Here is an 18,576-nt window from a genome sequence, read left to right as displayed (position 1 = left end):
CAGAAAACAACCAGAGTCGAGCGTATTGGCGTGACTGTGCGGATCAGGAGGGGGGGGGGGGGGGGGCGTCGTTGGGAGCTAAACTTTTCGGTGCAGTCTCTGACTGGCAGCTGGCACAGGTGGTGCGGGCCTGCACCAACGTGATGCCAGGTGTCGGCGCCAGGTCTCAGGGCCGGAGCGCTTGTTGCTAAGCAGCCGTTGGTCTCCATGTGCTGTCAAATGCCGCAGCAGAGAGTGTGACAGCGCTGCACCATATGCCCGCTGAAGTTTTCACCCAGAATCTGTTCCCTCTCTCGGCTGGAATTGGGCCAGAGCATAAAAACGCAAAAACTCCCAGCTGCTTGTTGCGTTCTCCTTCCTCTCGCCGCTTTGTCATGATACCTAGAAAAAACACTCCGCGTGATCTGGCAGGAGGATCCGTTATGTTCTCACTCAGAGATGTTATCTTTTCTCATTCCACCTTTTTGTTTGTCGGTGTTTGTTGTCGGAGCAGACACTTGCAGGGATTAACAGCGATCCCCAAGAGGCCATTTGGCTCGTCTGTTTTGTTTTGAGTACCGACTTAAACCCAGGGCTTTGAGCGCAGATTAAACTCCCCGCCTTGTTTATGTGCTTGAATCAGACACCGGTCTCCTCGCAAATCCCGGGGAGTATAAAAATCAATCAAAGAATCCCATTCTGCAGAGGAAATTGCTTAGGTATTTCTTAATCAAGCTAATGGGAGTTTTAAAGATCCTCCTCCCTATTTTTAAAGCCTTGAATGCCACGGGCATTTACCGGTGAGTGTAATACCGCACCTTGTCTGCCTGTGGGAAGTTGATTGGCTCATCAATGTAGGGGATTAGGGTAGAGGATGTGAAACAGAATAGCTAAGCGTTCTGCTTTTCTTTGCAGCAGCTCAGTCAGACAGGCTCCAGGATTAGGCCCAGTACTCTGATACAGCGCGGATGTGCATTATTGTTCTTATTTTGACTTTGTTTTACAGACGTGCACACAATGTCATCTGGAACAGTCTCTCTCCAAAGCTCTCTGAGGGATAAACATGCGCTGACTTGATCAGAGCTGTAAGAGAGCAGGATGTGACCAGATGTAATGCTGGAGGAGGAGGAAGGAGGGGGCTGGCTTAAGTGTGTTGATCATTTGCATGCTGACAGAGATGGACATGCTTGAAAGGAACCGTTGCTTAACCCTGGAGAGCACAGGCTGTTTTTTTATTTACTTTCTTTTTTAGTTTTCAGTTTCTGGCTTCTGCAAAAATGTTAAAACGTCTGCAGGCTGAAGCTCCTTCCCGGCAGCATGTAATTGCATGTACTCATTACACAGTCCAACATCTTACTTAGAAAGCATTAAGCTGCCTTCACTTACAATATATTTTCCTTTAATTATTCACTATAAACCCACATGAGCTTTCTGTTGACAGGATGCAAAATATCTCATTTCCTGTGTTCAGATTGTTGATATGACGATGAGAGTTCATGATGGTAGTTCTACTTGCAGAAAACGGGAAACCAAACATGGTTAATAAACACAGATTGAATGTTTTCACTGTTGCCGTGACTCTGAAGCGCTGATTAAGAAATTTTCCCCTCTCGGTTTTCAGAGTGATGTCGTTTTTCTGGGGTTGCTTTTCATCTCATAAATCCCGAGGAAGGAAATGATTTCATTTGCCGCGGAGGGAGATGAACCCGGATTTCATCATGACGTGCTTGTGCTTTCCTCTCACCCTGCAGGTCCAGAGGGACTCGGCTTCAGTATTACATCACGTGATGTTCCCATCGGGGGCTCGGCGCCCATCTACGTAAAGAACATACTGCCTCGGGGAGCTGCCATCCAAGATGGCCGCCTCAAGGCAGGCGACAGGTTGCTAGAGGTAAGAAATGATGTAACATTGGAGACAGCAGGTGTCAGTTTATGTCGCTGCGTTGTGTTTTGGAGACAGCAGACATCCAGCTGTTAGCAACAGCAGGTTAGGAGAAGACTGTGCTGCAGAATTGAGCTCCCAGAAACACAAAATACTTTAAATCCATTTAAAAATACCTGAATCTGGTAAATTTATAGTGGAACAAATCGATTTCAGGAAAACGTTTTTAGATGGAGATTCAGCATCCTGGAAAGAAATCAAAGAACACATTTCACTTCATCTTCTGCTCCAAGACAGAACATCTTTTTGAAGTTTCGTCAACCAGCAACCATCTGCATAAAGGATTACTGTGTGCAACACTGAGCGTCCAAGTGTTTATCATTTCTGATAAAATTTGTGACGAAATTACCAGTTGTTACTAATATTGAGCAATCAATTAATCAAATCCAAAAGAAAATCCACCTCCGAGCGACGGAAGTGTGAAGCTGTCCCAAAAAGCAGAAAAAAAAAACAAAAAACAAAAACATTAACCCATTAACCCGTTCTCTGCTCAGGTGAACAGCGTGGATCTGAATGGGCGGACCCAAGAAGAGGTGGTGTCTCTGCTCAGGGCCACGCCCATGGGCGGGGCCGTGGGCCTGCTGGTGCTACGGCAGGAAGAGGCTTTTCTCCCTCGAGAAGTGGTACGTTTGTCTCTCCCTCCCCTACCTGTCGCTCCTTCTCCTCGTCATCCTGCCATGCATGCATAAGAATAGATTACAGGTTGCATTCATGCCGTAGTGTGTCTGTGCATCCCATCATGAGCGCCGTTAATCCCCAAAGGTGAACTTTTCTCCGCGAACACCACAAGCTAGCCCAACATGCAGGACTGATTTTGCCGCTCCTCTTTACCTCCACTACCCTCTCAATTTGAATCCATCTCACGATCTGTTTCCCTTTCATAGTCATTTCGCTTCCTCTCGCTTTATCAGCCAACCTTCTCCGTGTCGGTGCGTCCGCCGCTGTCTTCGTCTCTCTCTCTCTCGCTGCGTTTTTGCGTCCTAGCCCGACATGCTGGATTGATGGATGTAGGGAGAAAAGGTACAGGACAGGTAGCAGCCAAGACGGTGAAGAAACACACTTTGAATATCAATCAGGTAGCAATCCTGGCAAATCTTTTGTGTAGCTATTTTTTTGGATGCTGCTGCTGTCACTCAGTGTGGGCAGATGCCACTCACAGCTTGTAACTTAAATGATTCATGCAAACCGCCGCTAATTTAGTTGATACGCTTGTTACAACAGTGTGCTTTCCTCAAGGTCATGCTTTTGTACGGTGCCAGATGTTCTACTTCAGTTACCTCAGAGTCGTTTTATGAAGAAGTGAACTCATAACGGCTGGAAAGAAAAGAAGGCGGTTGAGGCTAAAGTGTATGTGTGTGTGTGTGTGTTTTCTTTTTTAAAGGAAGAGTGCAGGCTTCAAATGTTTACTCGTCAGCATCAGCCAACGATTCTCTGCTATCTCCTCTTTGACACCCAATGCTCCACGCAGCCTTAAATGCCACCCCCCCTCTGTTGTCATAAAAATGGTTTCTCCCAGCCGCCTCTCAATCCAGCCAGCGGGGTCATTAAAGGCACAAGTACTCATCCACTGGCAACGGTGTCAATCAAACGGCTGATTGGTGACAATTATCACAGCGAGGGTATGCAGACGAGGCTATTGGCTGCCTGCTGCTGCGGGTGGAGCTGGATGAGAGGAAGTGCCGCACTGGTCGATACTCATCTTTAGATTAGAGCCCTGCTCTGAGTCCAGCTGAGTCTGCGTAGTTTGGCAATTTCATCTGCAATTATCGGCTGCAGAAGGCGGGCAGGCTGGCGTGAGGCGGCTGCGGCTGGGGCCGACGCACAAAAATGAGCTGTTTCGGGGCTTTGTGTTACATTGTGAGCAGGACTAAGCATGAGCTTCAGAGGCCCAGGAGCCTGTCAGTTAGCACACATCATATATCATGAAATACACAAACCGCTTGGCTAAAGTGATCATAAACAGAAAAGAATTGCACACGCAAACGGCACGTCTCTTTGACAGACAAGTATAGATTAAAAACAGCAGTTACTAAGCTTTAAATATTAAATCTAATGTGGTCTAATGAAAAAATTAAGTCGACATCTGTTGCGTTATTTATGAAGGTTCCGCCGACTTCATGTTTATGATCTTTTAGCTGAGTCGGACATATTTTATCTCCCATCAGTGTCACAAAACAACATCACGAAAGAGCAGTCTAACAAAAAACGTTATTGCTATTCTAATGTGCTATTATTAATTCACTGCACATTAATGCACATGTGCCCAAATCCAGAAGAAAGAAACATTCCCTCACAACATAATCCACTGGTTTGTCTGATACATTTATCGGTGCACATTACTGCTGTATAGATGGACTCGTATATAAAGAGACAGAGTTGGAAGGGAGTACAAATCTTTTTTTAACCCCAAATTAAAAGGAAAAACTTCAGCTGCAGCATTTTTTTTTTTTTTTTTATCCCCAAACAGTCCAATTATAGCGTGAGCTGCTCATAAAGTGAAATCATGTTCAGTAGAAGTTGGATCTTAGATGAATTGTGTATTCATTGAAAAGATATCTGCCATGTAGTTTATTTGTTAGTGAATGTTACAAAGGTCAGACTGTACACAACAATTTACATAAAATCCATCCAGCCAAACAATGTGGATGAGTGTGAGTGAATTTCTCTGGCGTGGGTTACAGTAGATGGACGGTCGGACTGAAACAGACTCTGAGGGACAGAAATAGGATTTAGATATTGAGGGGAGGGGTGACAAGTGAAGAACAGACACGAAAGTTGTTTCTGATCCGCATTTGTCTTAAGCCTGAGCACACGCTACACACCAACAGCCGCCCATCTGTGTGCTGAATGTGATCATTCTCATGTCTTGCATGTCCCATTTATTCACCACATTGCTTTCATTTATCCGCAAGCTGACCTCACGCCTGTATCTGTCACGCTCAGATTTTGACTGTTTCCACCAATAAATGTTTTTGCTTGATTACTTTTGGTTCTTCTGTCCTCCTCCCCTCCCTCCCCCCTCCCCCCTCCCCCCTCCCCCCTCCCTCCACCATCTAGACCGCTGAGCCCCAGGTCCAATGTCCCAGAGATTCGGTAAGACTCCACCTCCACACGAGCCTGCAATTAAAACCACTTCCCAAAAACCGCCTCCTTCATTTACCCCTTCATTTACTCCCCTTTGCATGGATGTTATTAATCTCTGCTAGGAGGAAAACTGAACATTATCATCCAACTGGGATTAAAAAAAAAAACTAAACAAAACAACAATAAACAAAAATACAATCTCTCACACACGCATTTACTGCACTAATAAACCAGCTGGTTAATCAAAGTGCAAGTCACCAGTCGGGCATATAAATGTTAGTGAGAAACACTAATTTTAATCTCCATCCAGAGTTGCTCTTACAAATCACAATTTCATGGTTCATCAGTATGGGCTGCTCAGACTGTGCTGCAGAATAATTTGCTCCATCACTCCCCTCGGAGCGAAGGTGGAAACACAGGGGAGTTAGCTTTATTTGCCGGCTGTGGATAAGGTTGTCAGTCTGGCCCTCTTGCTTGCAGACTCACTGTGATAGCTGAGGTGCATAACAAGCAGGCTGTTTAGTTTGTTTCACTCCATCTGTGGGCGGTCAAGGTGGTGGTGGTGGTGGTGGTGGGGGGGGGGTGACGACATGCAGGCAGAGCTGGATGTGCTGCACCATCAGTAACGGAGGGAGTTTGACATATACGGCGTTGTATACCATTTACTCAAGTACTTAAACGTTAATCTCAGGCTGGTTCCCTTCAGAGGCAGCAGGTGTAGTTCAGGTGTAGGTGAGACTGCGCCTTGGTCCTGCAGCATCAGGTCTCAGCAGGACGTGCTGGATCTCCCGCCGCCGCCGCCGCAGCAGCTGTTGAGCGCTCATCCGTCGTTCTTTTTTTAAGCCATTCAGATTTTCATAACTCACCATTTACATCCTGAACTCCGGTTCTCTCCACATCTGTCCTCCCCTTCAGGTCACATCTGGCCAAACGCAGGTAATTGGTTACGTTTCTGCGTGGCACATTAGGTGCGTAATTGGCCGTTTAATTTGACTGGCGGTCGGACCTTGCCAGCTGCGTGGATGATCTTTGTTGTGACGATGACGGCTGTCGTCACTGCAGCTGGCACATCTCACACAGGTTTATCGTTCCGTCAGAGTTAAAAGAAGTAGAGAGAAATCCAGCAGGGATTTGTTTCAGTGAGATTTAGCAGCTCTTTGGTGAGCGGTGACATTATTAGTTGGCTCGCCGGAGCCGCCCTTGGCAGCGGCATGCTTTGGCATTCTGAGGTGCCGGAGCTGCGAGAGATAGCTGAGTTCCTTGTGTTTTATCAAACGTTGGACTTTACCTGAACTTATTTATTTTTCCTCCGACATGGAGAGGAAATGAAAATTCTTTGAATTGCTGTTTTAGAGCTTGTTGTGTTTCATGGGAACCGGCCTTTTATTGAACTTTATAGTGAACTTTTCTCAACTTGGGGAAGCAAATATAAATGACACCTCACTCAAAATCAATGCACCACCGAGACAGGAACCAGCTAGATTAAGTAAATGCATCAGTCATGGCGTCCTCCTCCCCTCCGCTCCTGCTCTCCTAACTTCCAAACCTCCAGATGAGCCACGCCTTTCCTCACTCTTTCCCGGAACATCAACCAACATAATGGATTTAAAGCCTTTCAGATTTTATTTGTTGTCAGACGCTTCATTTCAAACGTCTCACCAGCAAACGCACTGTGGTGGCGTTCAGCTTCGGATGCGAGACGGGCATCTGGTAGAGCTGGTGGGCTTTTAACAGAAGAGCATCCACTTTAAAGGGATGGACTGTCTCTAGATGAAGAGAAGAGCTGGATGTTGAGAAAAAGCCCAGCAAATAATCTTTACTTCATTACTTTGTTTCCATTAATCGATTAGAATTTCAGGCATCGGTGGATATTTCTGATCATGAGATCAGATATATTTTTTTGTGTGGCATGAGACATGAAATAATCACATTTGAGAAGCTTGATCCAGCAAATGCTGGCTGTTTTATTTTCCCCCGTAAAATATTTAGATGTTGATAAAAAAATAAAATGATAAAACTTCTTTTAGAAATGTGAATCATTTTATTTCCGGCTTAAATTCAGTGAAGTAAATTTCCCTTTATCCTTGATTTGTGTCTGGAGGACACAGTGAGGGATGAGCTTCATTATCAGAGATGCAGAGACCATAATAAAAATAATGACATGAGTTGGTGATGTTGGCTAATCAGTTAATTTTATACAGAGATGATGGCACGAGCTGCGTTCACACCTCACATGTTACTGGTTATGAAGGTATCAGTTTGTGGTCCAAGTTGGAAGAAGAAAGTAGTTTTCAGACGTGCTGGCCTGAGTGTGGTTTAATGGAACTGTTGATTTTTAACTCTGTAATGCTTTTATTGCCTCCTATTTTGTGCCTCTGCACTGCTGAGAGAAGCGCAATTAGTAGATGGTTTTAAATAAAACAAAACAAACAAAGCTAAGAGAATATAACACACAAGCAGCTTCGGTCCCCAGTTTTCACCGACACACCAGCTCGGGGTGTTTTAAGTTTAGCATGGCATGACTCATCCGTAGAGAGAGGGGGAGAGCTGTGTCGAGGGGTTACGCGGCAGACAAAATGTGACAACTGAAGTGGAAAAGGCACTCACTTCTTGAATCGCTCCAATGACCCAAAAATCACCCACGTTTTTATAGCAGCCCACGAGAGGCTGTCATTAGTTGGGTGACACTCTGGATTGTTGTGCTTGGCTTTCAAGCATGTGGGTGGCTAATTTTTGTTTGGCTTGCACCGCGGCGGAGCTGGCTTCTGCTTTAATAAATCACCAAATCAGCTGATGTTTGGCTGCTTTTTTTTATTTCCGTTTTTTTCCTGGACTGTCTGTCAGTAGGTGGCCTCGCTCTTTAGGGGCTCTTGTCTTTAACTTGTTTACTCTGACTGCTCCCTTCAGCATCCAAGACATCCTGTGATAGCCGGGAAACCCCATTGGCTGATGGAGGTAACCGCTGCATGACGTCATCAGTTTGGGTCATGATGTTGTGTAGGATTTAAAATTAAAATAAATAAATAAGGCCTCAGAGGAAAATGAGACACTTTGGGTGTCTTTTAAGCCATTCTTTGTTTTGCCGCTGGTGTGTAAAAACAAAACACTCAAGTGGGTTTTTCTGTGTCTCTTTCCGAACAGCTCTCAACCTCACATCTGTTCAATTTTCTTTGTGTTCCTCGTGTTTCCGTCTTTATTACCACTCCATTCTTCCTCTCTTCCCTTCCCTTGTTCACACACACACACACACACACACACACATTCAAGACGCACTTTAAGGAGCAAATCCTCTTCCCTGCACCTGGCTTCGACAATACAGCGCTGATCAAACACATCCGTCTTTACATGCCTGCCCTGATAGTTCTATAATGGACCCATAATGCGAACATTCAGCTCCATTGTTTACGCCATTAGTCACACAGGCTTATGGAAAATTACTGCAATGCTATATTGAAAAGCCATCAGCGGCAGCAGCAGAAATGCTGCGGCAACAGCGTGCCAAGATGCTATCTATCACACATGTATGTTTCCCCCTCCTCTCAGCACACCCAGTGTTGTGAGGCAGCGGTCGGGTGGTGACGGAGCTTTTCTTGATATCATGATGAAGCATGCGGCATAGCAGAGCATGACGCAGCATTACTGGTATATAAAAGTTGAGATGTCAGTCTGAAATATATCTTTATGCTATAAATATGATGGTCTTGTGTAGTATAATGTGCTAAAGTCAAGCAGCCAAACAAAACATGGTCTGTGCAATACACTCTACTTTTATGTGCACTCGGATTTCACCTTAACGGGTGAAGCATCATGGTGGAGCATAATTAGAGAGCACTTTAATATTTGGGGAGCTTCCCTGCATAAGTCCAGGTCATGTGATCATTGAGTTCAAGAAAAGTGTCAGATTATTCCAACTGCCTTCAGTCAGTTCAGATGATAAACTCTGTCTGCCTCCATGAGCCCTTTAAGACTTTATTTATGGTTCGCTGTTATTTGAAATCAGATTCAATAAAAGATCCGTGATGATATTGACACTCTGACAGCTGATACCAAACCTCTTCATCTAAACTGTGACAGTGTAATTCAGCAGACCGAAGTATCTCATAAGTGACTGTACTTAGGAGCAGTTCTGAAGTACCTGCCATGGAATTAACTTCCACCTCTATCCACCACAAAATGGATCCAAAGGCTCATATTACAAGTTACTTTACAGATCAATGTCAAAATGTGTTAGAATGCAATAAAACGAGCAAACAAGCCGACGTTAACCAGCTACATCGTCAAATGGCATCAGAAATAAGGCAGAATCATGGCAGTGAGTGTCCTGGGAGCCATTTTTGAAGTTACATAACTTTGCATCATTGCCGGTGCGGTGGGAGATCTTCGGTGATTAATAGCAGCAGCTCTCTGGCGGTTTCTGCGTTCTGTGGCGGCCTGCTGGCGACACACACGAGTCAATCAGAGAGGGCCGCTCTTCCACAGAACGGGCTCCCCGGCTTAATTAAAGTGATGTTTCAAGCTGCCACCTGGCCCCCGTACGCACACACATACTGTCGGTGTGCGATAACAACAGGCTACACCGAAGCTCTTTACCGCTCACCAAGTTAAAAACGCACACGAGCCATATGGCTATCTTCACACAAGCCCACACTGTGTCCTCAGATGCAAACGCACAACTGCGTTCGCACATAAGTATCCTCACACTCTTGCGCTCGCACACCCGTGCGTGGAGTGACTGGGAGCAGCTGTCGGTGTAATTGCCCGCGGTCGGACGGGGTTAGAAATGGTTTCCACTGGCTTGTGTAGCCGTAAAGAGCGAGCCGCATTGTGCTTGACTGTCGGAGAGCGAGTGGGAGAGAGAGTGCCAGAAGAGGGCAGCTGATTAGTTTTGGACAGCGAGTTAGAAGTGCAACTGTATGTGTGTGTTCGTGTGTATCAGTTCATCCGCCACATGCTGTATATTCATGAGTGTCTGTTGGCAGATTCAGGGGTGTGTGCAGGTGTGTACACAGCATGTACGACATTAGCACATCCTGCTTTGTGTTTTCGTACACACACACACACACACACACACCTGTCTCCCTCTCCTCCTCCATGCTGTGCCTCTCTCAGCTCCGCCAGGCGCTCAGGTATTTGATATTCATGGTCTGTCAGCATGGAGCGACAGCGAGGCGAGTCGGAAAGATCGAGAGGAAGGGAGGGGAGGACCGGCGAGAAGGAGACGGGAAAGGAGGTGGAGGAGGGAAGACAACAAAGAGGGGACGCCAACACGTTCCTTGATTTGAACATTTTAGCTTTTTATAGCGCAGACTGTGAAGTCTCCAGGTGTGTCCTTTTACAGTGGAGTGGTGGACGCAGGAGACCAACAGAATGAGGGAAGATGGATCGTGCTACAGTTGGCAGCCAACAATGCTCTCCACGCCTGACTCCCCTCCACCAATTACACCCTCCGCTGCCTCCCTCTCACCCCTCTCTTCCATCTCCACCTCTCTCTGCCTTTTCTTTTTAATAAATCCCCCTCAATCAAATCAACAGGTCTGATCGACCAAAGTTCAGCTCGGTGCCGACCTCTTAATTGTTTCTCCGCAGCTCAGAGTAAAAAAAAAGAAGGTAGAAAAAAAAAAATTTGATTTTATTTCTTTTAAAGGTGAATTCGCTCGGAGGACTACAAAGAAGGCAACAAATGAAGGGCCGGAAAGTGACAGTTTATTGAAGGCTGATGCATCTGTGCTGCTGGTTTTTGAGTACTTCGATAGTTCAGGCGCAGTCTAACAAACAAAAGGGGGGAGAAGAAGAAAGAGAGCAAGGAAAGAGGAGGAAGGAGGAAAAAAGGAAATGAGCAGAGGGAATAGTTTCTTTAAAAAGAAGTGAATAAGTCGAGAGCGGTGTTAAAAAAAAGAAAAGGATACAGACGTACAGGGAGAGAGGTTGGCAGCGTCTGTCTCCTTTTGTGTTCCACATGGGTTCATCTCGCTCCGCCTGCCTTTCATTCACACTCACACACTCGCTCGCTCTGTCATTGTCATGCTCGCACTCTCTCCTTTTATTTTATGCTTTTCTTCAGCAGCCCCTCGCCTTTTCACCCTCGCTCCATTTGTCTCCGTCCCTCCTCTCCGGCCCATCGCTCCTCTTCCTCCCCTCACCTTCGTTCGACTCCACTCACTTTGTGTTTCCCTCCCTCGCTCCACTCCTCTCCTCTCCTCCTCTCTGTCATAATTCAAGTCCTTGAAGATTGCTGAAAACGTTTCTAACCCTTCAATGTGCTGCTCAACCATTTGGTAGAGGTCTCTATTTTAAAAACTTAGAAAAAAAAAAGAGGAAATAAAAAATGCTAAGAAATAATTTTTCTATTGCTTTTTTTTCTTAATGAGGACATTAAAGGGTTAAAGTGTAGAGCCAGACTAATTGAGGATAATATCTTTAATATTTGGATTTCTCTTATCAGTATTGTGTCAGTTATTATTTTTAAGTTTAAATATGACTTCATTTTTGCTGAAAAGTGGAAATGAAGGGGTTTTGTTTTTTTTTTTATTTTGTTGAAGTCTCTCTTTAAAAACCAATCAGTCAGAGAAATGACAGGCTGCTGGTGAATAATGGCTGAACTGTGATTATTTTACTAACAGCTGCTCCTGATACAGCAGCTCTGTGCTTTAGGCACGCGAGCTAACGTGAGCGAGAATTTAGCTGTTTGGCTTTTCAGAGCTACAGCTACAAACTCGTATTAATACACAAACTGCTAATTACACAACTGAAAAACTATTTCTTTACGTTATTTCTTCAGGAATCCATCTTTTGTTTGGTATAAGTAGCACCAAGGCCTCTGGATGATACAGCTGTCGACTGTTTGAGATAACACAGGAGTACTTAATGTAATAAACGTATAGGTTAATGTGCCGGGGAGGTTTGGAAACTGCTCAGCAAACTCCAGACTACAAAATTACACAACAGGAAAAACTAGCTGTATCGCTTTTCAAACATTAAGTTACTTGTGTTAATTTATTTATCGCCAATCGTAAACAGTCTTGAATGATACAGTCAGATTTCCATCCTGTTCCGTAGACTTCTTCACAGGTGGCAGTTTGGACCCAGAGAAACTGGATGCCATAAATCTCAGCCTTTGAGGTGACTTACAGAGACCATTATCGTGCCTGTCAAACGTCTGCGATGCTCAAAAACAGCAGACACAACTGGCAACTGTGAGAAAATGAGGCGCTGCAACGAGCTGGATGGGTCGCTTTGAAAGAAAATGGAGGTTTATGAGTTCTTTGGTTGGCCGTAAATAAATTAACAGTCACACGTCAGCCCACTCAGCTCGTGCTGAAATTTCTTATAACAAAGCTTCATGCTTCTTTTTTTAAAGCCTGAAATGAAATCACGTTTGATTTTTTTTTTTTATTATTATTATTATTTATTTATTTTTTTATAACTAATTTCCTCCTTTCTTGCTTTTTTTATTCTGGTCATATTAGGTTAAAGAGAATGAAGTCGTCGTCGGTCACTTTTTAATTAGCCCCAAATTTAATTCCAGACAGAATGAATTTGACTTCAGGTCCCGTCTTTGTTATTATTCCTCTGCGTTCCCAGCAGTCCTGTCTGACATCTAATTGGTTGCTTTGTTTGTTAATTATTCCAGGTAGCATTTATTTGTCTTTCTGAAACATGCAGAGACACCCTGGCAGAGCTCATCATGTCTGTCTGTCCTTTATTGGTCTCCTCCTTCCCTCCCTTCCATCCTTACCCTCCTCCTCCTCCTCCCCCACCTTCCCTCTCCCTCCATCCCTCTTTCTCCCCTTCTCTGTTGCATCCAGAGCAATTCCATCCTCTCTCCCGGCAAACAAAGGGAGCTAATGACATGCTGACACCGAGCCCGATGATTGAATTCATTAGGCGTGCACAATAATTGCCATGCGCGAGCGTGCACGCACCCATCTATTCAGAAGACAGCTGTCAAATAACAAGCAAGAGAGAATGTCTTTTTATTGTTGAGCTTGGAAGAGAGAGGGAGAGTGAATATGGAGAGCGGGCGGAGAGAAGCACCTGTTGTGGAGGAGAAAGAGAGAGCACTCAACATGTCAATTAGGTTGCTGTGTTCACGCAGTGTTGCCGGGAAGTTTACCGCCTGTTTGACGCACTCAGCATCGCAAGGCAGGTGTTGGGCTGTGCTGAGTTTTAATTTGTTCTTTAGGTAAAGTGCATATCTCAGTCTGAATCCTTAGATCACCATTACATTTAATTTGGCTGAAGACTTTGAGCATCATCGTTGTTCCTGAGTGAATAACTCAATAAAGTTATTACCTTTAATTCATCAACACTGCTTGATTTAAAAACAGGATATATACATACGTGTGTTTGTGTGTGTGTGTGTGTGTGTGTGTGTGTGTGTGTGTGTGTCGCGTTTGTGCATTTTCCATACATGTTTGTGCGGTCGTTCCAAATGTATACATTACATTCATTAACTATTCCAAGTAACTCCAGGCAGGAGCAGCATTAGCTGCAGAGATGATATCACGTCAGAAAGAAGTGTGCTGACCGATGCATGGAAGTGAGGAAGCAACAGGTTTTGCTCTTTAGCTGCAGCTGCTTCACGCTAAAATCTCTCCAGCTGCATTTGTCTTGTGTTGTCAGACCTCCTCTTCCTTTCCGTGGCTGTAAACTATGACGCACTGATAAAGGCTTCACTCTCGCTCTGCTCATCGGTTTGTTGTGATTGCCGTACGGTGGAGATTTGTATGGTGTTAACACATTCATTGTGTGTTTCTTAAACAGATGGGTGGTTTATTATTTCTGAGCAGAGATGGCTGTCTACCTGACTGAAAATTCATCCCATGTTAGAGACGGGACTTCAGTGTAGCACAAACTGGATCTGTTCATGAGCGTTTAATGAATGACTTCTGATGTTTATGGTGTCAGTGTGAACAACACCAACAACAACACCCTGAATCTGATAAAACTCCTTTCTAACCCGAGGCAGACACTCTGCTAAAAGTTTTAGAGAAGCACGTCCTTTAGAGTTAAAGCTTTGTCCAACATGACTCCCCACCTGCTCACACTAAATACCTGATTTAACACTTAGGAGCGGCGCTCTGTTAACACTAATATATCTGATGGAGCTAATGAGCTTGTACTCTTGATTTTCCTCCCTGCTATCTGCCCCGCTGCAATTTATGTGCAAGCACTTTTCATTAACCTCAAGTGGCCAAATGAATGTCCTTTTAACTTTGGCCCTTGGACTAACCCACAGGAACACAATGATTGCAATGCGAGGCTGAAGGGGCTTTTGTGTTACTGCTTTAGGCCGGATAAATGCATGAATGCTTTCGCTTTTGCATAATTAATAACGCTTTGTGTTTTAGGAGCATTTAACTGTATTTAATGTGACTCTTGTCCTTGTGACCTGAGCGTTTGAAAAATATCAAGGCCGGCGTGTTAAATCTGTCTCTTTCTTGTCGCTCTCAAAGAAGACGGAGGAGGATGAGCTGGTCCTGACTCCGGACGGGACCCGGGAGTTCCTGACCTTCGAGATCCCCCTCAGCGACTCCGGTTCTGCAGGTTTGGGCGTCAGCGTCAAAGGCAACCGCTCCAAGGAGAACCACGCCGACCTGGGCATCTTCGTCAAATCCATCATCAATGGAGGGGCCGCCTGCAAGGTAGGGGACTCTGCTGCAGTGAAAGTATAAAGAAGAAAGGTTTTAAATCGGTGTTTACTATCAGCATCTGCATCTCAAAGCTCGCAGCAGTAGCAGCTCATCATCATATTTTTCGATGAATGGATAAATAGTCTCAATTTATGGCCCCGACTTTCCAGGTAGAGCACACTGAATTTATTTTTATGCCTATTGTCTTTTGATAGTTGGTATTAGACTGTCTGTGTTGGCGAGTGATGACATTTTAAATCTTTAATATGATTTTACAAATGTCGGACTTGAACGAGCAGCCTAACAGCCCCTGGAAGTCTTGTTCCTTTGGACCTCCAGAGGTTTATCATCTAACCGGGGAAAGTGACTCAGCAGCTGCAGGGAAAAGCTCCGTCTGCGATAAAATCTATGAGCCCTATTTTCTGTTACTGTCTGTATTGCCGCAGTCAATCTCAGTAGTCTTTCAACTTGATTGTTTTTCATACAAGCAATCTTGTGTTGACAGCTCATGATAATGTACCGCAAAGCACAGTCATAGATCGTGACTGCAAACAGGAAACTCTCTGAGAGTGAAACTATTAGACCATTAGATCGGATCAACCTTGTAAAGTTGGAGATGTGACAGCTTTTTGTTTTTTATCTCACAGGATGTGCATAATGTAAAGCAGTATAAACTTTTATGTGCTGTTAGGAGTTGTTTATTTTTTTTTAATCTGACTCCCCCTCCCAAACAGGACGGTCGTCTTCGAGTGAACGACCAGTTGATCGCCGTTAACGGGGAGTCGCTGCTGGGCAAAACCAACCAGGACGCCATGGAGACGCTCCGCAAGTCCATGTCAACGGAAGGCAACAAACGCGGGATGATCCAGCTCATCGTGGCCAGACGAGTCTCCAAAAGAAACGAGGTGAGGATCGAGGTCGGCGGTTGTTTTGTGATTAGCATATAATTAGGTTTCCCTCATAACAAATCCAGAGTAATGGCACAATCAGAGTCGTTACAACCCGATCAGTATCACCACAATATCTCCTCAAATTAAAGCAGTAATGGCTGCAGCCGACATTAACAAATACATCCTGGTGAATCATCCTGTCCGTGCGTCATTTCTACCTCTTTAATCTGATAAATTCTACAATATCACACTATTTGCAGCTCCATATTAAAGCTTTGGTACATTGCTTTGTCATCTTTAAGTTTCATCCGTGGCTGTTGTTTCTTGCCCAGCCAGCAGAGGTTTCAGAATAAAGGCGTCCTCAGAAACATTGGATTGGGTTAGTTCACATCAGCAGTGTAATGCTGTAACTTATCCAGAGAAACCAGCAGCGGATCACCTCCAGGCTTCTTACCAAAATAAAACAAATTATACTTATCAAAAGGGGGGAAATTACAAAATAAAAGCCTCCCTCTGCAGCTCAGCCAATAAAAAGGTCCAGGTCCTTATTCAAGCAATAATGATTTCACAAAAATAATCCAAAACAAAGTCTGCTTTCAACTTCTAAAAAAGAGATGTCAGATTTTTGGACTTGTATGAAATGATTCAGTTTCATAAGCACAGTCATGCTTTCGTACTTCCTGTCTTCATTATTATTATTACAACACTTTGATCTAAAAAAAAATTGTCACTGAGATCTTTGTCTCCCTGGAAATAAGGTTGGTGTGAAATTACTCAGGCGCAAGTAAACACACACTGATTTGCTGTTTTAATCACACCGACTGAACACATGTAACCTTGCGCAGCAGCAGCAAACACAACTTTCACACCTCAGAGTTACACACTGGAGCATGAATTGTTGACTCCATTGTGATCGCACGGACGTGTCGTCGTCAGCCTGCAGAGCTTTACAGTTTGTCACAACTGACATCGTCATCGTCGTCACATCCGATCTGGTCTATTTTAGTACTGCATTTCCAGATAATTTAATGTATTTGATCAAAATCTTTCCGACCTTTTTATGATTGAACTGGATTGAACTCATCCGACACTCTTGTGTGGACGAGGAATCGTCTGGCAGCACATCAGTGAGACTCTTTTTCTGATATAAACACACAAAACGGCAAATCACTGGGAAATACCCGTCTGAGCGAATAGTCTCGTGAAATAAGAAGTATTCAGGTCACTGCAGTTCACCAACCCCCTCCCACACACACTTTCCTCCCCCGAGGCAGTTGGAGGGGAAAAAAAAAAAAAAAAACGAAAACACGGCTACAAACTGAGCCACACAACTTTTTTTCCTCCCCTCAATGTCATGTTTTTACATTCTCTGTACACCTTGGCCTGTCGCCTGCGTGAAAGCTGAGTCTGTGTGCACCGCCGCTGTGTGTATGTGTGGGAGCATGCACGTGTGCGTGCACGTGTACGCCTCTGGCATTGCCTGGCTTTCCCTGCTCTCCTTTTCCAACCTGGTGTGTCAAAGTTTTGATTTCCCCTCGGCCCGTCTGGTAATTGAAAGCAGAGGCTCAGCCTGGAGCTGTGTTTTGTGTTTGTGTGTCTCTGCGTTTGAACAGAGTTGTGTCTTTGTGTCTTTGCCCTAACATGCGTATATGTGTGTCAATATGTAGTTTGCGCTTTTGTACATCCGGCTTATGCATGCATGCATTTATTTTCAAGGACCCTGCAGTGTGTTGGCATGCAAGCCGATACCTTTGCGTGCGTGTGTGTTGTGGACGTGTCGAGGCGGTGAGACTTCACTGAGCACGCCGAGGATGAATAAAATTCGAGCCCTGGGAGTCTCGTCAATCTCTGCTTCACATGCAGAGCTGGAGGCATGGCCCGGGGCTGTCCAAGTGTCTGGCTATTTATAAGAAATAGTGTCCAAGGCACTCAGAGAGGAGGAAAACAACAACTTAATACACTCCAACTCAGAGAGTCGGCCCGCAGCTGAAAGAGGACGTCCCTACAGAGGGACTATAGATCTTTAATACTTCATAAGCAGCTGTCCGTCTAATATTAGTTAAAATCAAATTACTATAGGCGGAAAGCCGTGACTCACTCTGACATCTACTGACATATGGCATCAAATAATCCTGTATTTACTCTCCAGCCCGTGTCGCCGTCTCTTGACTACCAATCTCAAATCAATCTGAAATATTTGCCTTTGCATAAATCACAAGCCCGAGCCCTTCCCTTCCTTCTCTCCATCCCCATAGAAACACAGAAAACCCGGAGCAGCTTACTTCCCCATCAGCCGCTGCCACCTGATGGGATCGAGACCTTCCCGGAGCTCAATTATCAGCCTGAATATGCAATGAGCTGCAATGCGATTTGTCGATGGCGCCGCAGTATGGCGGATCCCCTCGACTATTACCGAGGCGTTTCACCCCTCGGCCCCTCAGCCAGCCGATTCATTAACTACCTCATTTAAAGTCAAGAGGAGCTGCGTGTCGACAGTCGCAGCGCTGCCAGCGACCCCGGGAATTAGTTTGGAGCTGCAGTAGATTTGTTGCATCTTTCTGCTTGTTTAGTTCGCTTTGATTCAGCTCAGTTAAACCTGCAGTGCAACACGGCACAGAGAGCACTCGGAAATATGTGTTAGTTGTTGTTGTACCTGATTGTTCAGATAAACAATGTGAGTCTAGCCTCCACTGTTAGATGAGCCGGGGGCCAAAACTGGTGTTGTTAAAATGCCCCGCTCAAAGGCAGCGCTGGTTCAAAATGCAAAAAAATTAAAAATTAAAAAGTTAAAAAGTTTTTTTTCATGTGAATGAGGAAAAACAAAACTACAATATCGAAATTCCTCCCCTCCATACTGAGTGTATGACTTTTAACGGTGATCTTATGGATTCTTCTAATTCTAAAAATAATTAAATTTTATTCATAAAGCGTTTTTCTTTAAAATAAAAAGAGATATGAGCCATTAAAAAATGAATTGGCTGTAAAGTGTGAAAATAAAAAGATAAGAAATGAATGATTAATGAGAGTTTTGATGGTGCTGCCTGTGTAT

General features: G+C 44.6%; 1 protein-coding gene across 11 annotated transcripts in view; it reads left to right on the top strand.

Annotated features, from left to right (window-relative positions):
• pard3ab (par-3 family cell polarity regulator alpha, b) overlaps window positions 1-18,576 on the top strand; it is a 184,373-nt gene that overhangs the window by 95,358 nt on the left and 70,439 nt on the right. For 4 of the 11 annotated variants that reach the window (XM_029525775.1, XM_029525773.1, XM_029525777.1 and 1 more), the window contains exons 10-14: window positions 1,731-1,870; window positions 2,416-2,544; window positions 4,979-5,014; window positions 14,461-14,649; window positions 15,372-15,554. In XM_029525775.1, the coding sequence (XP_029381635.1) occupies window positions 1,731-1,870; window positions 2,416-2,544; window positions 4,979-5,014; window positions 14,461-14,649; window positions 15,372-15,554 (677 nt within the window). Of the gene's footprint in view, window positions 1-1,730; window positions 1,871-2,415; window positions 2,545-4,978; window positions 5,015-7,912; window positions 7,961-14,460; window positions 14,650-15,371; window positions 15,555-18,576 lie in introns of all 11 variants that reach the window. The other 7 variants (XM_029525769.1, XM_029525768.1, XM_029525778.1 and 4 more) reach the window with 5 other exon arrangements.

The sequence above is a fragment of the Echeneis naucrates genome, chromosome 17, assembly GCF_900963305.1.
Source record: "Echeneis naucrates chromosome 17, fEcheNa1.1, whole genome shotgun sequence".
Classification (NCBI taxonomy): Eukaryota; Metazoa; Chordata; class Actinopteri; order Carangiformes; family Echeneidae; genus Echeneis; species Echeneis naucrates.
The sequence above is the reverse complement of the archived record's forward strand: the minus strand, read 5'-3'. Positions and strand labels throughout refer to the sequence as shown.